General features: G+C 43.3%; 2 protein-coding genes across 11 annotated transcripts in view; one reads left to right on the forward strand and one right to left on the reverse strand.

Moving 5' to 3' along the window:
* LOC147798132 (uncharacterized) overlaps positions 1–17,299 on the forward strand; it is a 104,226-nt gene that overhangs the window by 29,812 nt on the left and 57,115 nt on the right. The gene's annotated exons all lie outside the window — the stretch shown is intronic.
* Positions 6,951–17,299, reverse strand: part of LOC110981980 (uncharacterized) — a 28,884-nt gene continuing 18,535 nt past the window's right edge. For 2 of the 4 annotated variants that reach the window (XM_022240057.2, XM_022240056.2), the window contains 7 exons: positions 15,490–15,576; positions 11,467–11,658; positions 11,037–11,096; positions 10,172–10,345; positions 9,422–9,547; positions 8,468–8,552; positions 6,951–8,190 (listed from right to left, as the gene is read on the reverse strand). In XM_022240057.2, the coding sequence (XP_022095749.2) occupies positions 8,075–8,190; positions 8,468–8,552; positions 9,422–9,547; positions 10,172–10,345; positions 11,037–11,096; positions 11,467–11,658; positions 15,490–15,549 (813 nt within the window). In that variant the 5' untranslated portion in view covers positions 15,550–15,576 and the 3' untranslated portion in view covers positions 6,951–8,074. Of the gene's footprint in view, positions 8,191–8,467; positions 8,553–9,421; positions 9,548–10,171; positions 10,346–11,036; positions 11,097–11,466; positions 11,659–15,489; positions 15,577–15,863; positions 15,885–17,299 lie in introns of those variants that run through there. The other 2 variants (XM_022240058.2, XM_087141363.1) reach the window with 2 other exon arrangements.

Consider the following 17,299-nt stretch of genomic DNA (forward strand, 5'->3'; position numbering starts at 1 on the left):
GTATTAAATTTCTTCAGCGGAAGAGTGTTTATGTTAATACCGTTGCTCTTGTGTCTTTTCTGAACTGGGTCGCCTGGGTCTGGTCGACTATTGCCCACTCTATCCAATACACTGTGGACTAGACTGCCCTATCAAGCTACTGTACTGGAGTTTATCAGAATGTGTGATGTACAGTGTGACGAGTACTGGTTCTGCTGGCAATGCCCTCATCGGCGTTGATGAAGGATTTCAATTTTTGAGCGTCACCTTCAATGCCATTGCTCCCTCTTTTACTGAAAACTCTTTCTATTTTTTGCACCAAATTCTTGAAAATCTTTTACAAAAATCTGCCTTGTGCCCCTGTGAACAAGTTCCAGGTACAAGTGTAGCCAGTTGCTGACTCATTTACAGAGAAGCATTTCAGCACCCATTTTGCAGCTTTTCGTGGAAAGTTTTGCTTGAAGCCGAGTCATCCCTTGAATTTCACCAACGTCTCGTCCAGTGAGAGGTTTCTTCAGGGCCGATAGATCCGAAGAAGGATGGCAATACAATGTTTCGGAGAGAGAGAACTTTGGACAGTTTGTCGTGGGTTGAATCGTCTGATCGATGAGCTCTCTGTTATTGGCAAGGTGAACAAACCGATGGATCGCTGTGAAACGGTTACGAGCCATGGTTGAAGAGAAGAGGGGACTTCGCAGAACATCAGATCTGGACCAGTGCATGGCATATCTTGGCCTTTGGTTGATGCCCATGCAAAGAATTAGGGCGACGAAGGTCATCATTTCGGGCACGTTCGTAGGAGTCCACGTAGGCTGACTGTGGTTGCCTTCATCTGCAGCCAAAGTTTGGCTGGCATATCAATAGATTTATTTGACCAACAGTTCCCAAACTGCTTGACAGAAATATAATTGGAAGACTTCAACGGGGGACAACTTACTGCAGTCTTCACTGCAGCTGGTCTGTTCAGGAACGACGGCCAGCATTTACGCGAGAAAGTTGACTTCAGGCCAGCCAGCTCGGACGTTGGTCTTTTCCGACCGTTTTGATGAGCTCCCAGCTCCCAGCAGGTTCAACTTCTTCTTCACCACTGTCTTCCGAAGTAAATGCGGGAAACCTCGTCTGTTGACACTTCCGAACCGCTGTAAGCGAAGATTTTGCCCAAAATGTCGGCCGTTTTATTGACTTCCATCCTGTTCATGTTGTTTGGCGTGGGTTGTTTCACGCGCGCGTGCACTGACAGCCAATCAGATACGGTACCGCCAGACCAGAGGGTGCTGTTGAACTTGCAGTGAAAAGCATTAGGGACTTGAGCCACAGTGGCACGGTGGTAACTAAAGCACATTATGGATTGAGCACATTTGGCACGTGTGGTAGCCAGCTAGAATGCACAATTGGCAAATTTGGCACAATGGTAGTGAAAGGGCTAACGCTGTTCCCAATCTCCCATTCAGTGTGAGGATGACAGCATTGTTGTTTGAACACTCCATATCATCGCCAACCTTTGGTGGATCTACCTGTTTCGATACATTGCATCTAGCCTCAACACGTATTATTTTATTTGTGCAACTTTCCTCAGTGATTCCACTGATCTTATTTTCTGCTTTTGCGGCCTCCTGCGGCAAAGCACGAGCCTGGTCTCTTCGGATAGCTGGTTGAATTCGATTGCAAGACTGCTCAGGTTGGACAGCTTTTGGTCGTCACCACATTGTTGGGGCGTGGTCTCACGTGGATGGATAGGTCTTTTTGTATTTCATTTTCGCCCTTTCTGGGCTCTCGAGTCAGCTTTTCAGATCTTTTTATCGTCCTCCGAGTCATTGACGACGAATATTCTCTGTATTTATTATTTTATTATTATTATTATTTATTTGACCATTACAGGAACAAAGTAAACTTGAACAAAGAGTACATGTATATAAAAAAACAACAAAAACACCCATACAGGTAAATATTAGCAGAAGCAGGGACCAGGGACAAAAATCCGAATACATAACAAGACAGATAACAGTTGGGTCAGGGACTGCAAAAGTAAAATAAACTACTATTACCCGCGGGTATGCAGCCCCTCACATAACGTTAACAAAACAAATTATACAGAACAAAGAAAACAGCGGTCCCCACACAGGTGATCAAAATGACAAGCCAGATAAAAAAAATAGGTTGAATTACGTGGGTAGGGCAATGAAACAAAGCTTGTGTGCGGGAAGGAAGATGGCAGAATGTGAGCAAATCTGGGTGGCGGGAATTGACATGGAAATTATTGCTGATGGTCTCAGATTAGCATAAACCGTGTAAACATGTAAACACAAATGAGCATAGCAAGTATTGTCTTCTGGATGATAAGGAGAACCAATTAAGCCAGTCAAGCCTGTCCTCATAATCTGACCTCATAATCTGACCTCGCCGTTGTTTTAAGGCGTTTCGGGTTGCTGGACGTTGCACGTGCTCGATCTGTTGTTCTTGGGATAGCGTGTGCGGGCCCCAGCAAGGGATGCCATATTCGAGGACAGGTAGGACAAGCGATTTGCACACTGTGAACGATGCTTGCGTAAATGAACCTCCAGCAACTGATCGAACAAAACCTAAGAGGCGATTGGCACGAGAAACAAGGGTATTAACGTGGGAGTTCCAGCTAAGGTCGGAAATAATGGTGATGGCTAGGTACTGGATGGAAGAGGAAGCAGCTAAAGGGGAATTACCAAGATTGTTAGTAGGAGGATGAATATTTCTGCTTCGAGTAATGTGTGACCTTGTTTGGAAGGATTATAACAACACGATTCCACAATAACCAATGGAGGAGGTTATTGAGATCAGTCTGAAGGTGACGCCCATCCACTTGTGACTGGATAACACGAAATACCGTCGGAACTGTCATTCACAAATAGATTGAACAAAGTAAGACCTAAAACACTCCCTAGTGGAACACTAGAAGGCACATCTGCCCAAGACGATGCACTACCCTGGAATATTACTCGCTGTCTACGGTTCGTTAAAAAGGACCTGACCCAATACCACACGATGCCCGGGATGTTAAAACTTGAGGCTTTGAAACCCACCAGGGCCAAGCAACGTGATCGCGTCCCCCTCGTACTCCCATACGACCCTCGAGACATCCCGGTACGTAATGCTCTCAAACATTTTCACACACTCGGTAATGAGGCGGCCACAGCTTCCCCCATTTGCGCGTTTAGGCGCGATTGTTCCGTCAGGGACATGGTTTTACGTTCCCGGTTGGATTCCGTCTCGCCGTCAAAAGCAGGCCCCAGTTCCCCTTTTCAGCTGCCCTAGATGTAACACTTGCCCCTACATAGTTAACAGCCTGTTGGTCGTCGGCCCCCGCAGTAGCTACAGAATACGCGGGGATCATACGTGAATTACTAGTAATGTGGTTTATTGCATTACATATCGTCGCTGTGGTAAACTGTACATCGGAGAGACCAAGCGTCGCCTTGGTGACCGCTTTGCAGAACACTTGCGCAGTGTGCGCCAACAAACACCTGGTCTCACTGTTGCGCAGCACTTTTGCGCCCCGCCACATTCCCTCGGTGACGTAAGCGTCTGCATTCTGCGGAAAGCGTCATCCGATGTACAGCGTAAGGAACTGGAGCAGCGCGTCATTTTCGAACTTGGAACGCTGCATCCAGGGGAATGACCGTGGATTTTTCCGCGTTCATTCAGAACTGAATCTGCTTGCCCTGAAGAAGGTACTCAGTTACCGAAAGCTCGACAATCATATATTTCAGAGCACTGATTTATGGGATTTCAAGCTATTCATGGTGACAGACAACTAAGTTGGAAAGCTTGCGGTAGCACTATGCAATGATACGATCTCTTTTGTGAGTCTGTATGGTTCTGAAAAGAACCGTGAAGGACTCAACGTTTCGGACAGTATGCTCTGTCCGTCGTCAGGAGACTGAAGAGATGCCGACAGAGAGTGGGGTTTAGAAGCCGACTGGGAGCACTGGAGTGTTGGGAATCCTTCAGTGAAGTGAGGCGGAACGAGGATGCAGCTGGTGGATCCACCTGGGTATTGATGCGTGTCACTTGGTCATGGGCTGTGGCGGGGGAAGGTTGCCTGGGTATAGGAGACCCATGGGCGGGGGGGGGGTCTAGGGTATAGAGGACTTCTCATTGTACCCCTTCCTGCCATGGGCTTTGTGTTCTTTGATCCTGGTAGGGAGGTCCCTACCAGTCTCTCCAATGTACACTTTTCCACACTGGCAGGGGATCTTGTACACGCCTGGTCGGCGGTGTGGATCTTGCCTGTCCTTATGGGAAGTCAGCATCTTGTGGATCTTGACGGGAGCTGTGTGGAACACCTTGATATTGTGCTTTCCCAGGATACGCTGGATGTGGTGGGAGGTACGTCTTCGGTAGGGGATAATGACAGAACTAGGGGCCTTATCTAGTTGGCTTTGGGTACAGGGGACCCTACGACCGGGAGGGAAACTTGATCTTTGGTCTTGAGTCTTGATCTGCTTGGGCTGGTATCCGTTGCGTTGGAGTGCCGTGGAGATGTGGCGGAGTTCCTTGTGTAGGTGCTCTTGGTCGCAAATGTTGTAGGCTCGGCAGATGAGGGCTCTGTTAACAAATGACTTGATCTTGGGGTAGTGGAAGGAGGCGCTGTTGAAGTACCGGTCGGTGTGGGTGGGCTTGCGATAAACCTTCCGGACAGGACTTCCATCCTCCCTTCTGGACACCTCAACATCAAGAAACGAAAATGCTGCCATTCCTCTCTTGTTCCATGGTGAATTGGATGCTGCTGTGAAGCCCGTTGAGGTGGTCCAAGAAGAGTTAAAGGTTGTCTTGCCCGTGCTCCCAGATGACGAATGTGTCGTCCACATACCGGAGCCAGATCTTGGGGCGGTGGTCTGCTGTGGCAATGGCGGTCTGTTCGAACTCTTCCATGAATATGTCAGCCAGAACCGGGGATATAGGAGATCCCATGGAGGTTCCAGCTGTTTGTTCATAGAATTTGTCCCGCCACTGGAAGCTGGCAGAATCGACGCAGGTGGTGAGGAGATCTTGAAACTGGCTGGGGGTGAGGTCGGTGCCGTCCTTGAGGCTGGTGTCGGCTTGGAGTGGGTCCCTCGCTATATTGATTGCGTTGGACGTGGGAACGCTGGTGAAGAGCGACACGACATCAAAGCTGACCATGATGTCGCCCGGCTGCAGCCGGAGGTGTTGGATGATGGAGGAGAATTCATCTGAGTTCTTGATGTGGTGCCGGGTGTTACCAACTAGAGGGCGAAGGATCTTGGCCAGGTGTCTTGCAGTGTTGTAGGTGGGCCCTCCTCTGGAAGCGACAATGGGGCAAAGTGGGGTCTCCTTCTTGTGTATCTTGGGCTGGCCAAAGAATCTTGGGCATCTTGAATAGGATTGACGTAACTGTCGGTACAGCTGTTCTGTGATGTTCCCCGAGCGGTGGAGGGAGAGAAGCTTCTGTTGCAGCTTCCTCTCGATGGCTGCCGTGGGGTCTCTCCGAAGTTCACGGTAGCTGCCGGAATTGAGTACATCCATGACCTTGTGATCATACTCAACCCGGTCCATGACCACCGTGGCATTGCCCTTGTCAGCAAGGAGGATGTGGATGGATTTGTCTTGGTGGAGGGACTTGATGGCTGAACAGTCTTCTCTGGTGATGTTGGGTTGGGTTGGGGTTCTTGTGTTTCCAGAGGGCTTGGCTGATGTCGAGGCGGATCTCATCAGCGGTGGTCTTGTCTAGGTGCCGGAGAGTGGGCTCAGTGGCTTGAATGATCTCTTCCTTGGGCAGAGATCGTATCCTTGCATGGTGCTACCGCAAGCTTTCCACCTTAGCCCTGATTTAATCTTATATTCTTGTCGATATACATTTTCTGTAACCTGACAAGGCTTATTGTATAATGTACATGTACATGCAAGTATTACGATCACCAAGCTGAATACTTGCGATTCTGACTGCCCCAAAGGGACAACCCTGCCTGACCTTTACGCCAGTTTCGGCTGGAATCATGTATCTTACCTAATCACTGTATTGCACCCTTGTCATCCGCTCAAGACAATGCTTGTCGGATTGTGAGACATCAGCATGCTCATGTACGTTGAAAAGATTGAAAGTACTCAAGGCAAGATCCATTGCGTTGGCTACAACAGCTTTCTGAAGTGCCAGAATGTTAGGTTAGCAAAGAATATGACTGTTACTTGTCAATATAGAAAGGTTGATATTTGACTGAATAAACTTACATTAACTTCTTATTCCTCCTGCGACGCTGTATGAATTTTTACTCACTCGGTCTCGGGAGCGGACTGTTCCGTTGAGTCTGTTTCGTTTTTCAGGGTTGCAGAGCCCTGAGTCCGTCCTAAAGGTATATTAATGCTTCAGTGGTTGTCCCCTAGCCTCTCCAGCTCTTACAAACCACCAAAAGTACATCACAGTCCCGTGGGGGGGGGCGTTTTCCCAGGCCGATTTGAGGGAGGGCCCTCGCCACGTGCCAGCCAAGCCACACCACCACCACAACACCCCCCCAACCAAAGTAACACTTCAAAGACAGCCGAAAGAATCTTCTGACAAGTTCCAGACAGCTGTCACTGATAAAAAACATTCCACTGTCTGCCCCAGGCACCGTTTTGTAAACAACCCATTAGATTGTACACAAGGGACCACTTAGCACACAGTCCTATAGGAATTGGCTGGAGGCTGGCTGAAGGCCGGCTGGATGTTTTTTTTTTCTGGCTAGGGGAGGCCCTGGCTGTAAAGTAAGTAAACCAGGTTTTTCAGCATGTACAGGGGTAGGATATGATAAATAGTCGTTGCATTTGGACGAAAAAAAATTAAACGTTAATTACCTCCAATGGACTCGCCAAAAGAGGCTGCTCCCTCTACCGAGAGTCAAGAGGTACTAAAAAATTTAATATGAAAATGGAATGTTCCGAAATCAAGAAAAAAAAAAGTTGGGAGACAGTGTCAACATCAGCCCGTCCGATGTCAACAGAAATTCATGATAAGCACAATCCACTGCCATTTTTATTTTTCTAAAAAATAACAAGATAACGTCCAGGAAATAATGTTTGAAGACATTCTTTCAGTTTACTTTGTTACGTCCTGGCAATATCTGCCCAATAAATATAATGTTGCTGTGGTCTTGTAGGCCTAGATGGAGAACGATTATGGAGCTTACACAAAATGCTCAAGTGGCTAACGTTTGCAGCACTGGCGCATGCTTTTTTAAATGCCGTTTTTCTCAAAAAGTAGTTTTGATCACAGCGATGCTTCTCATTGCGTCGTGGTATCACTGGAAAGCCCATTCCTTTCTCTTTATTCTCATATGCATATCTCAAAAAAGTCATAAATGGGGATCGTTCCTCATTATGCCATGTCAGGTCAAATTTTTGTATTTGTTTGGGAGCTAATTTGTATTAATGAATCAACCCCCCGGAAATTTAAGAGTGTGCTCTAAACTTACAAAACCAATGCCAGATGAAAGATGGGCAGGGAAAAATTGCACCACAAAGTTATAGAAAGAACCATCTTGATTTAACCTTTTACACAGTTCCGTAATTACAAAAAAGGAATCTAAATATTACTAAACCGAGCCTGCACAAATAAACATGCATATTAAAGCTGAAAGAGCAACGGAAAATGCATTTCCAAGCATGCACTGGAAAAGCTACTGTGGTGCTACGTTGATGTTAAATAAACGACCCATGGGAGCCGAGTAGGGCAACGCTGGACTACTGATGTATTACGTGGATTTCACAAATGTTCACATTGTAAAATGGTTAGACTATGCTACTAACACACTTAAGAGAAGTTCCGAAGCTGAGATAAGCAGAATCCAAGCCATGTTTGCTTACGAATCGCAGTAGACATATAGTGTATACATTTCTTGATTAACTATAATGGTGCCTTGTCTCCTTTGGTACAAGTTATATTTGATGGTCTGTTTAAAGACATAAGCTAGGACATAATGACCCTCTATTGCTTTTATTCAATAACTGCTTCTTGGTCTATACTACTGCTTCAGTGCGTAACACTAGAAGCAGGCGTGAAAACCTAATGGTACATATGTGTCAAGAATTCCATGTTCGAGAGTGTGTCAAAGGTTGTTCGTGCTTGACCTTATTTGGTGAGTTCCCGGTATTGGTGCTGATCAGTTGGTGGCGCTTGAGCCTGATGATGATACTGATCCGGCTGTGCCGGGTAGGTTGTGATCTGTCCCTGCCCCACCGGGTAGACTGCAGGTAAGGAGAAAGAGGATAATAGTATATAAACTTTGTCTCCTCCGATGGTAAGCAAGAAGCTCAGGCTCGATAGTTGGGTGAGCACAAACACTTCTACAAACATGTCAAGAGACCCCACAACATACAAGACCAACGCATGATGACCCAGAACACAGCAAAACGAAACTGACGAGCAGTAAGCCAACATAACTGCGTCTGGTTGTTTACGTTTTTACTGTAATTACTGCCACACATCGTGGATTTAGACCTGCATATTGCATGTATTCCTTACCAACGTTTGGCTGGCCTGTATTGCAGACGGCTGTACCCTGAGGTTGACCAGCAGGCACTGTCTGTGGTGGGACTTGATACTGCACCTGATGTGGGTTCCGTGAGAGGGAAATAAATGAATTCATTTCAATTATCAGGGATTTGATTAGATAGTATTTTGCAAACGGGACAAAGGCATAGTCACTACTTGTTTAATTAATAATGAGTCAAAATGTAGCAAATTTCCCTTCACTGTGTAATAATCCATCTAACCTTAGTATACACGTCTTTTATCGTACCAAAAAAATTATTCGCCAGTAAAATCAACTGCACTCATTATTTTATCCAGTGGCGTTTTAAAGTAACAGTTTAAAAAAGTCGAAAATTGTTGCCCGTGTATGAATGCAGCTGACCAAAATGTGAACTTGGCTCTGGCCGAGACAAATTTCAATTCTTATTTTAGGTCAGTTGGGTTTTAATGAATTAATGCAATTTCAGCTATTTGCTTGATTTTTACAACTGTTTGTTTGAAAAATGAAAGCGAAAACGAAATGCATCCTATTTCTTGATAAATGGGTCATGACGGTAATTTGTCAAATCTAAATTAATAGGCCTTTTTATATTTGATGGCCCATTTAAACGAACCGAAGCCAAAATATCGGAAAACTCCTTGGTTAAGTGGCGCTTGCCATAAACTTTACGTAAGGTTGTTCTCAATGAAAACGTTTCAGCTTGTTCTGACAAAATTGGGATCTCTAAGTATGTCAGATTTTTTTCCGCATGAAATAGAGACAGCATTTTAAGGCTTCTTTATCGAGTAAATAACACTGTTGCTATCAATGTGCTAATTTACTAGCATATTATAACAAAGGCACCACAGTTCCCTTTTAAACGTCAAAACAGGTGAAATGGGTTACTGAGGTGTATTTTCACGAAGTGCACCTGTTTCCCAGAGCCCATGTGGGCAGTTACTCACCACAGTGTGTGTCACCGGAAAAGCACCGCAGAGCGGACTGCAGGTCATGCTGGCCCCAATGATGGAAATAACAAATTCCACCACTGCGAGAAGTATGACAATGGCATACACGCTAGTGATAGCTCCCTGGACAAAAATATACCAAAATGATGCAATTGCCGCTACTAATAGTCACAAGGCATCGATCTGTAACAAAACGTGCTGAGCGAAACTGGCCAACTTTTGACATTTTTGCGTGGTGACTTTTGTTTTGTAAACTTGACCCCAAACCGACACCGGGTTATTTTATTTATTATAATTTATCTATAACATTTTGCTTGGTCGGGTCATTTTTGTTTTTGTGTTGGCCGGATCGGTTAAATCGAGCCATTCTTAAAAGAGGAACGATAAATTGCAACCGTAAGTTGCATTTTTTCGGGTCAATTTGGCCTTTTGCTCCTTGGACCCTGCTCAGTGTAAAACATTTGTAATGGCTTCTCCTCTCAACCTTAGTCTTTTGTTACAGCCTGCGCCAGGAAGTGCTTTCTTCATTTTCAAAACTCTGTCATTTTTCAATGATAGTCTAGCGAGTTTGTGAATTGCTGGGCTAAAAATCTGAAATCGAATCACAGTTATCTTTTAAAGTGGCGATTCTCGTTTGAAAACATTGTGAATCAGTTGGAAAGTAATGAATTTCCTAGGCAGAAAATAGCGTCCTTGATAACATAGGAAAATCAGACCTGCTGACACACGAGGAGATAAAGTTCTCACCTTCAAGCTACATACTTCCCGATAGTTGTAGCGATAATTATAGAAACCGTAGTCATTGGAACTGTAATAACGGCACGAATATCCGTTGACACTTGCCAGGATAACGGCGCTGACGATGATGACAAAGCACGCAGACAAACAAGCCAAAATGGACATGACCATGTAAGCGATAGCCTGCACGAAAAAGAAATCACGAACAAAGCTGATTTGTGTAATGCATGTAAAAGTACGACACTAAATATGCCTGAGATGTGACATAAGTCTACTCTTCAAAGATGGGCAAAATAGCCAAAGACGGAATGATTATTCCAAAAGCTTGGCTCCCCTCTGAACTTGGTTCCAGGCTTCAATTTTGCAGTTCTCTCTCCGTGTCCAAAACTTCCGACTTGAAAAGCCTTAATCTTTGGCATTGAAAGCATTGACTTGTTCAATGCTAAGCAAAATGTCTGAATAAATTCTAATTTTTTTTCAGGTAGAAAACGTCTGAAATTAATGGTTCGGTCAGTGAATGTATCAAACAGAGGACAGGAGGCAAGTTTCATTTTTTTGAAACGGCACTACCATATTTTGGTGAGAGTGGTGCAGTTATCTTTGACCAGTTTGTTTATCTATTCATTTAAAAACATATTTATACAGGGTGACATCGTTCAGCAATAGCTGTTTTTCAAAATGGTCCCGTTGTCAAAACAAAATACACGTTTTATATGATCAAAACAAGTAAGCACACCAAAATGTTACAGGGAATAATCGCTTAAATTCACTAACCAATTCAAACGTTGTATGAAAAATCCTTTCGCCACCCTCTCCTGAATGGGGACCTGAATAGGGTCTTACAAAGTCAGATTAGTAACTTCTGACAACTTACCACACCCTGGCTCCTCTTGTTTCCAGACACTATGCCCAAGATTCCAGCCACGACGTAAAACTTAAAAACATCAACACGTTTGGATTACAAAAAATTAAGGATTAAGAAAACATACGCCTTTATTTGACGCAGAATTATGGACATGTGCGAAACCAATAACCTCATCCACTATTGGTTAAAGTTTCTTTTTTGCTTTACTCGAGTTGATTTGAAGAGAATAACGGGATTTTCCTGACCATGGCATCATTTTAATCTTGTATGTTTAATCATTTTATAATAGTTTAATTAATGCACTGAACAGAGAATCCTATTACAACCCAGGAGATTGCTTGCGCCAGACGTGTACCCATTAAATGTTTCGGCGTGAGAGTTTATACAACAAGCCAAAAGAGTACGATTTTTTTGTAAGTGTTGCGTTTTTCTTACTTACCAAGAGACCACACCAAATGGGGGATCCGAGATCGGTCCCGTAACGTGTTTTCAAAGCCGTTTGGGTGACAATCCCGAAAATGATGGTCAAGGAGCCCAGAACGACCTGAGTTATTCCCGTGCTTGCTATGGCCTTCCAGCTTCTTTCTTGAGACTGGCTGACTGCCACTGGTGGAGCCGGCTGCGTCATCATCTAAAGTCAGACACATTCAGTATGCATGCAACTACAGTAGTAGCTCAATCCGGGGGTGTAAAGGATCAGAATAGCAACGGGGTGCAGAATTTAAATCAAAGTCGGAAGGATAAGTACAACATCGGGAAGTAAATAATACTTGGAAAAAAGGCAGAGATAATGAAACTAGTTGCTGTAATGTGAACACTGTGTTATTCCCACATTGGCTGCTTATACCAAAGAAACCAGTTATTAAAATCCATTAAAAGAAAAACAAAATCCAGGATACGCGCCTGCGTGTTGGAAATATCCTCGAATTACGATTAAATTGAAGTTAATTAAATTGATTAATTAATTAAGAATTAATTAAAAGGCATTTTGGCAGAAATGAAGAATTCTTCCTTCTCCAGGAACTGTTAGCGTGCACTGGCCCAACACTTCGCTAATACTCCTGTCCACCTGTGTCTCCCTGGCCAGTCATAATGTGAGGCCAGCTTAGAATATTGTCGGAATTACCCTTTTCGACACCGCTATAACACAGTCAGTGGCTTACGGGGCCACGTGAGGGCCCGTTTTTTTTTAGGGAGGCACTCAGTGGGTTCCTTCTGGGCTAAAATATTGAGCAAGGCTCACTTTCATCGTTTTTCCGTCCTCTGATAAGTTGCTCAACGTCACCGAGAAGTTAGTTACCAAAGTTTCATTGAGGCTCACTGCAATAACGTGGATTCCAAAATATCAATATACAGCGCCCCGCATCAACTGTGGAATTTCAAATCAACTGTGGAGTGCCAACGGATTATCAAAATTGACCACGTCATATGCATACACATGCGTGCATGTGCGTCGGTTTAAGGACAAAACTCGTTATAAGAATTAACATTTTCCCGATGGAAAGTGCATGGTAAAATACATTGTGGTAGTAGCTGCTGTATCAGATTCGGACCAGCCAGCTGACCCTGGCAAACTCGGCGGTCGAGTGGTTAAGACGTCTACACTAGTGAAGCAGGAGGTCGCGGGCTCGAGTCCCACCCGAGTAAACTAGGAAAAGCGCTTAGTATATAGTTTTATGCATATATGTCGGTGTAAGGGCAAACCTGTAATTAAAATCAGCATAGCCCCGACGCAAAGTACATCTTGTAATACACCATTCTGCTGAGAAATCAAACATGCGTCACGAGCCTTGGGCCAACGTAGTAGCCGGAAAAATGTGTCCTCGCTAACAAGCCGCCTTCAGAGACATTGTAGCAATCAGGATAACAATTAAAAAATCATTGTTAAGTATTCAAGTCCTCACGGTTTCTTATAAAAGCGCGTTTTTCTCCAAGTTTCTTCGGCCCTTCTCCAGAACGCAAGCAGTGCCAGCTAAAACTTTGCAACATTAGCCCTAGGGGGCAGGATGCTCCGTTTAATATGCTGCAATCACCCCCCCCCCAAAGTGTTTATTGTTGTATCAGAAGATGTATTGGGGGTCTGGTGGTTTGAGGGACTTTTTAGGCTAGCTGCAATGCAAATGGGAGTCCATATTATTCAATTTTCAATTTCCTTGCTTTTTGGAGCAAGAGTATAACAGGCCTAGTATTTCTCATTGAGTTCTTGTTTCAATTTGGAATTTTATCAATATCCTCAAAACCTTATGTGTGATTATTGTTTTGAAATGCTGTGTACGTATCTACTTAAACTGTACTGCCCAAATAAGTCGGCTTTAACTTGTACTGCATATAAATGTATATTGGTACATATGATACCCTTGTAATGATTTCACACAGGTACAATGCGAGTCTGTAGGCACTCATGTAAGAGTTGAGGCAATAGTAATGACACTGTATAGGCCTACTTTTAATTGGCTGCGTAAAGAAGAGCAAATAAAATGAACTGATTAGAAACCATGATGACCTTTTATTTGATCATAGAACTGCCAGTTCAGGGGCATCACAGACTAATTCCAACGATCTTAAAAGTTTTGAATATAAATCAATCATAATTCATTACCAGATCATGTCTGTACTGCATCTGTTTTTTTTTTTATAATTTTGCCGAGACTTTTAAACGGTGTCTTCGAGTTTTATGAAAAATGTACAACAATCTGACAGCTGGCGGCGCGGTTGAGAAACGAAATTTGTATGATGCAATACCGGAGAAAACATTCAAACTGGTATCTGTGGCACGACTGTACATGAACAAAGAGCTACGTGTGCGTGCACCGCGTACCGGGGAACGATCTGTGTTCCGGTTCTACTGTGCCGCATTATCACTTATCATGTGTTCCTGTCTTCATGGTTTACAGTAATGCCGGAATCGTACGTCATTGATGAATGTTTTAAAAATTCTGCGAAAGAACCGTGATTGAAATTCTTGGAGTTTCCGAAGAAGGAGAACATTCCTCAAGCTCGTGCTGTTGTCCGCGGCTACGCGTGCTACGCTTGCCGCGCTCGGACTGTCGTATTTCCTCTCCACGGTAATACATCACAAAAATCAATGGTGTGTCAGTTCTGTCGGATTGAATAGAAAGGTTGCAAAGTAGTTTTTATTGAACACATAAAATTTGAAAAAAAAAATTAACCCATTAATTTAACCCCTGCAATCGACACCAAAATGATCTCACTGTGGGTGTATCATTGCCAAGCAGAAAAAGATCAACATAGCATACATTTCTCGATAAATTTGAGCCCTCACGTCACGCACACAATGAATTTTCAACCCGTGCGCAAAAGACTTATTTTCGAAAATTCGGTAGTTTGTCTGAGAGTCTACTTTTGTTTTGAAATATTTACATTTTTAATTAAACTGGTCTCCTCCAATAGTTCGGTTTTTAGTTGTACTGCATACCTTATTTGTCAAATAATACTCTTGCACACAAGCATACGCCTGCAATGTGAGTCTGTGGGCACTTATGTAAGAGTTGGGGTGGGAGGCAGAAGCCAAATCTGAACAAATTCTTTCCTCCTTCCCTCCATGACTTGGCTGACCGTTATTTAACCCAAGAACTGCCAGTTCAGGGCCATTAACGCGCGATCAACTAATATATTTTACATACAGCCTGGTTGAGAGAAGAGAAATCTCAAAATAATAGAAATAACAAGGAACAGCGACTTACATATTTTCTGCCGTTTTGAAATTAATTTTATGGCCCTATTATGATACAGACTGTAGATCTCTGCCTTGCACGTAGACCAAACGGCACCTTTGCATTTCAACTGAAATCTTTGTTTTGGAAGATGCTGTTTTGTAGTGTGGATCGACGACCTTTAATTTAGTGGCAGTATCTGTAAACTGCCTGGAATCGAAAGAATTTTTGTCGTGTACAAATGTTCCTGTAATTCACATTTGTATGAAACAGGAAATGTAAGGACACAATATTCTCACAAGCTGAAGCAAGTACTATGTGAATCAAGGTGTAATTCGTGTGTCGTTCAACTGCCTTGAACTTCTTTATGTATGTAGGGGCCTAAAAGCACGCATGAGTAGGCATAATCCCTTTCGATGAGATAATTGGCAGACAGTGAACATGAAATACGTATGGAGACTGTGTATTAGGGCTAAAAATAAAAACGCTATTTTTACTTGTCTAAGATACAGGTTCCTAGGTTCCTCTAGCTGGCTGATTAAGCCCAGAGATGTTCCTTTGCTGAGAAATTCCCATCAGTAGCACATCCTTATCCTGTACTTTCCCCTCTGTGACACTGTTTCCCTATAATTGTTTGACTTTGATTTTTAAGGGAATACTATTCTGCAGTAGATCCTAACATGATATTTCCCACTTTTAAAAGACATGACGTCTTCACTTAATAAAATAACCAAGTTTGCCGTTGTCCCAGACTCTATCGTGCCGCATCACAGCAGTTACAGACTTACCAGTTGCTGTTGGCCACTCGGCTGGGCCACATAGGCAGGTAGAGTGTAAGTAGTGGTCATTGTCGTGACAGCAGTTCCCTCTCAGATCTGCGTAAGAGAGGTGTAAAACAGTCTGTTATTAAAGGTATAGGTAATATTTGTTCACATTGCAAAGAATTCAAAACTGACAGATATGAATCAGAGTAGGCACGACAGTTTATTTCCTGCTTTTGATTTCCTCTAGCACATCATAGCCAGAGCTGCTCCGACAAAGCTTCGTCTCATCCCAAGATTCTTTTTGTTTTCCTTTCCCTGAAGGCTCATGCAATCTTAACTTGTCCACTGCCCAATGGTTTATGAGACAGTAAAATAGAACGGTTTGTGAAAAATCAGACCTTGTCAACAAACTAAGCTCACGCTAGCGTGTGTTATTTGTCAGTGTAGGCAGTATTTTCTCACGTTTCAAAGAACTCAAAACTGACAGAAGTGAATCAGAGTGGGCAAAACAGTTTATTTCCTGCTTGTGATTTCCTCTATTACATATAGCCAGGGCTGTTCCGAGAAATTTTCATGTTGCATCCCCAGATTCTCTTTAGTTTTCTCTCCCTGAAAGCTCGTACGATCTTAACTTGTCCATTCTCCAATGGTTTGTGAGACAAAAAAGAAATAGTATGCAATGTGAAAAATCAGACCAAATCAGAAGAAACTAAGCTTGCGTCAGCGTAACCTATAGACAGTAGGCTAACAGCTTCCCTCAGCTTATCGCACTGAACAGCGCGCACGACGTTCAGTTATTGAATCAAATTTGTAAAGTTACACTTACCAACCGTATACAGTTAGGGGTATTTAGGCTCATTTAGCAGGGTACAAAAGCATTAAATATTACGGGGTCATAAATACTCATTAAAACCTCTGAAAGTTTTCGGCCACAGTGTTTCTGAAAACGCTATTGATGTGTAACTGCAGTCATGCAACCCAATTTACAACTGAGCTTGCCGGGGAAAAGAGTACGGAGACCAAGAAAAGTCGAGTTCCTTATATCATTTCTACACTGCCTTGACAAATCCTTAAGGTGAAAATGCACTTTTCTGTGTTTTTGCTTATTTCTATTAAGAAATTATAATTTAGTAAATGCACTTCTGTACACGTGCCAAGAGACACCCATCCCAAGAAACAAGTTGTCGCAAACCAAGACTCAGAACACACATCAAAATAAAGCTGGTGAGCACTAAGCAAACTATAACTGCAGGTGATTGTTGACTTTTTTTGTAATTACTGTCACCTCTGGGAACTATGGCTACATGTTGCAGGTATTACTTACCACCATTGGCTGGGCACCATTGGCTGGAAAATTTTTCATTGAGTACAACGTTACGTAAAAATCTATGTCCAGAGTCACATAAAGCATGAGAGTTGTCTGATATTTATGATGGAACATCCATCATAATTGTCGGACACTCTTCTGTACTGCCTTAAAGGTTCCTTAAGACCTCCATGGATAAACTGTTAATTTTTAAAGTATTCATGAGTATCACATGCTAACAAAATGTTAGGGAGTGTGAAAATGGAATAAAATTCCCTTTGTCGTGGTTAATTTTACATGTACATGTACAGGTATATGTACAGGTACTTGTTCACTTTATACTGCATTGCGGTCACCCGTATGGGCAATGTCATTTCGCGAGTTACACTGAGTTCCTTACATTGGCATGAACATAGCAGTTTGAATTCTCCACACTAAAGACTCTAATCTCGTGATTCGGGGCAAGCTTTTGCTTTGTTGTATACATAAGAGACGCCTTGCACTAATACACTGGTTTCAGTGGATTAG

This window comes from Acanthaster planci, linkage group LG09 (genome assembly GCF_054643075.1).
Source record: "Acanthaster planci isolate LZ-2023a linkage group LG09, COTS_SCS, whole genome shotgun sequence".
In the NCBI taxonomy this organism is placed as follows: Eukaryota; Metazoa; Echinodermata; class Asteroidea; order Valvatida; family Acanthasteridae; genus Acanthaster; species Acanthaster planci.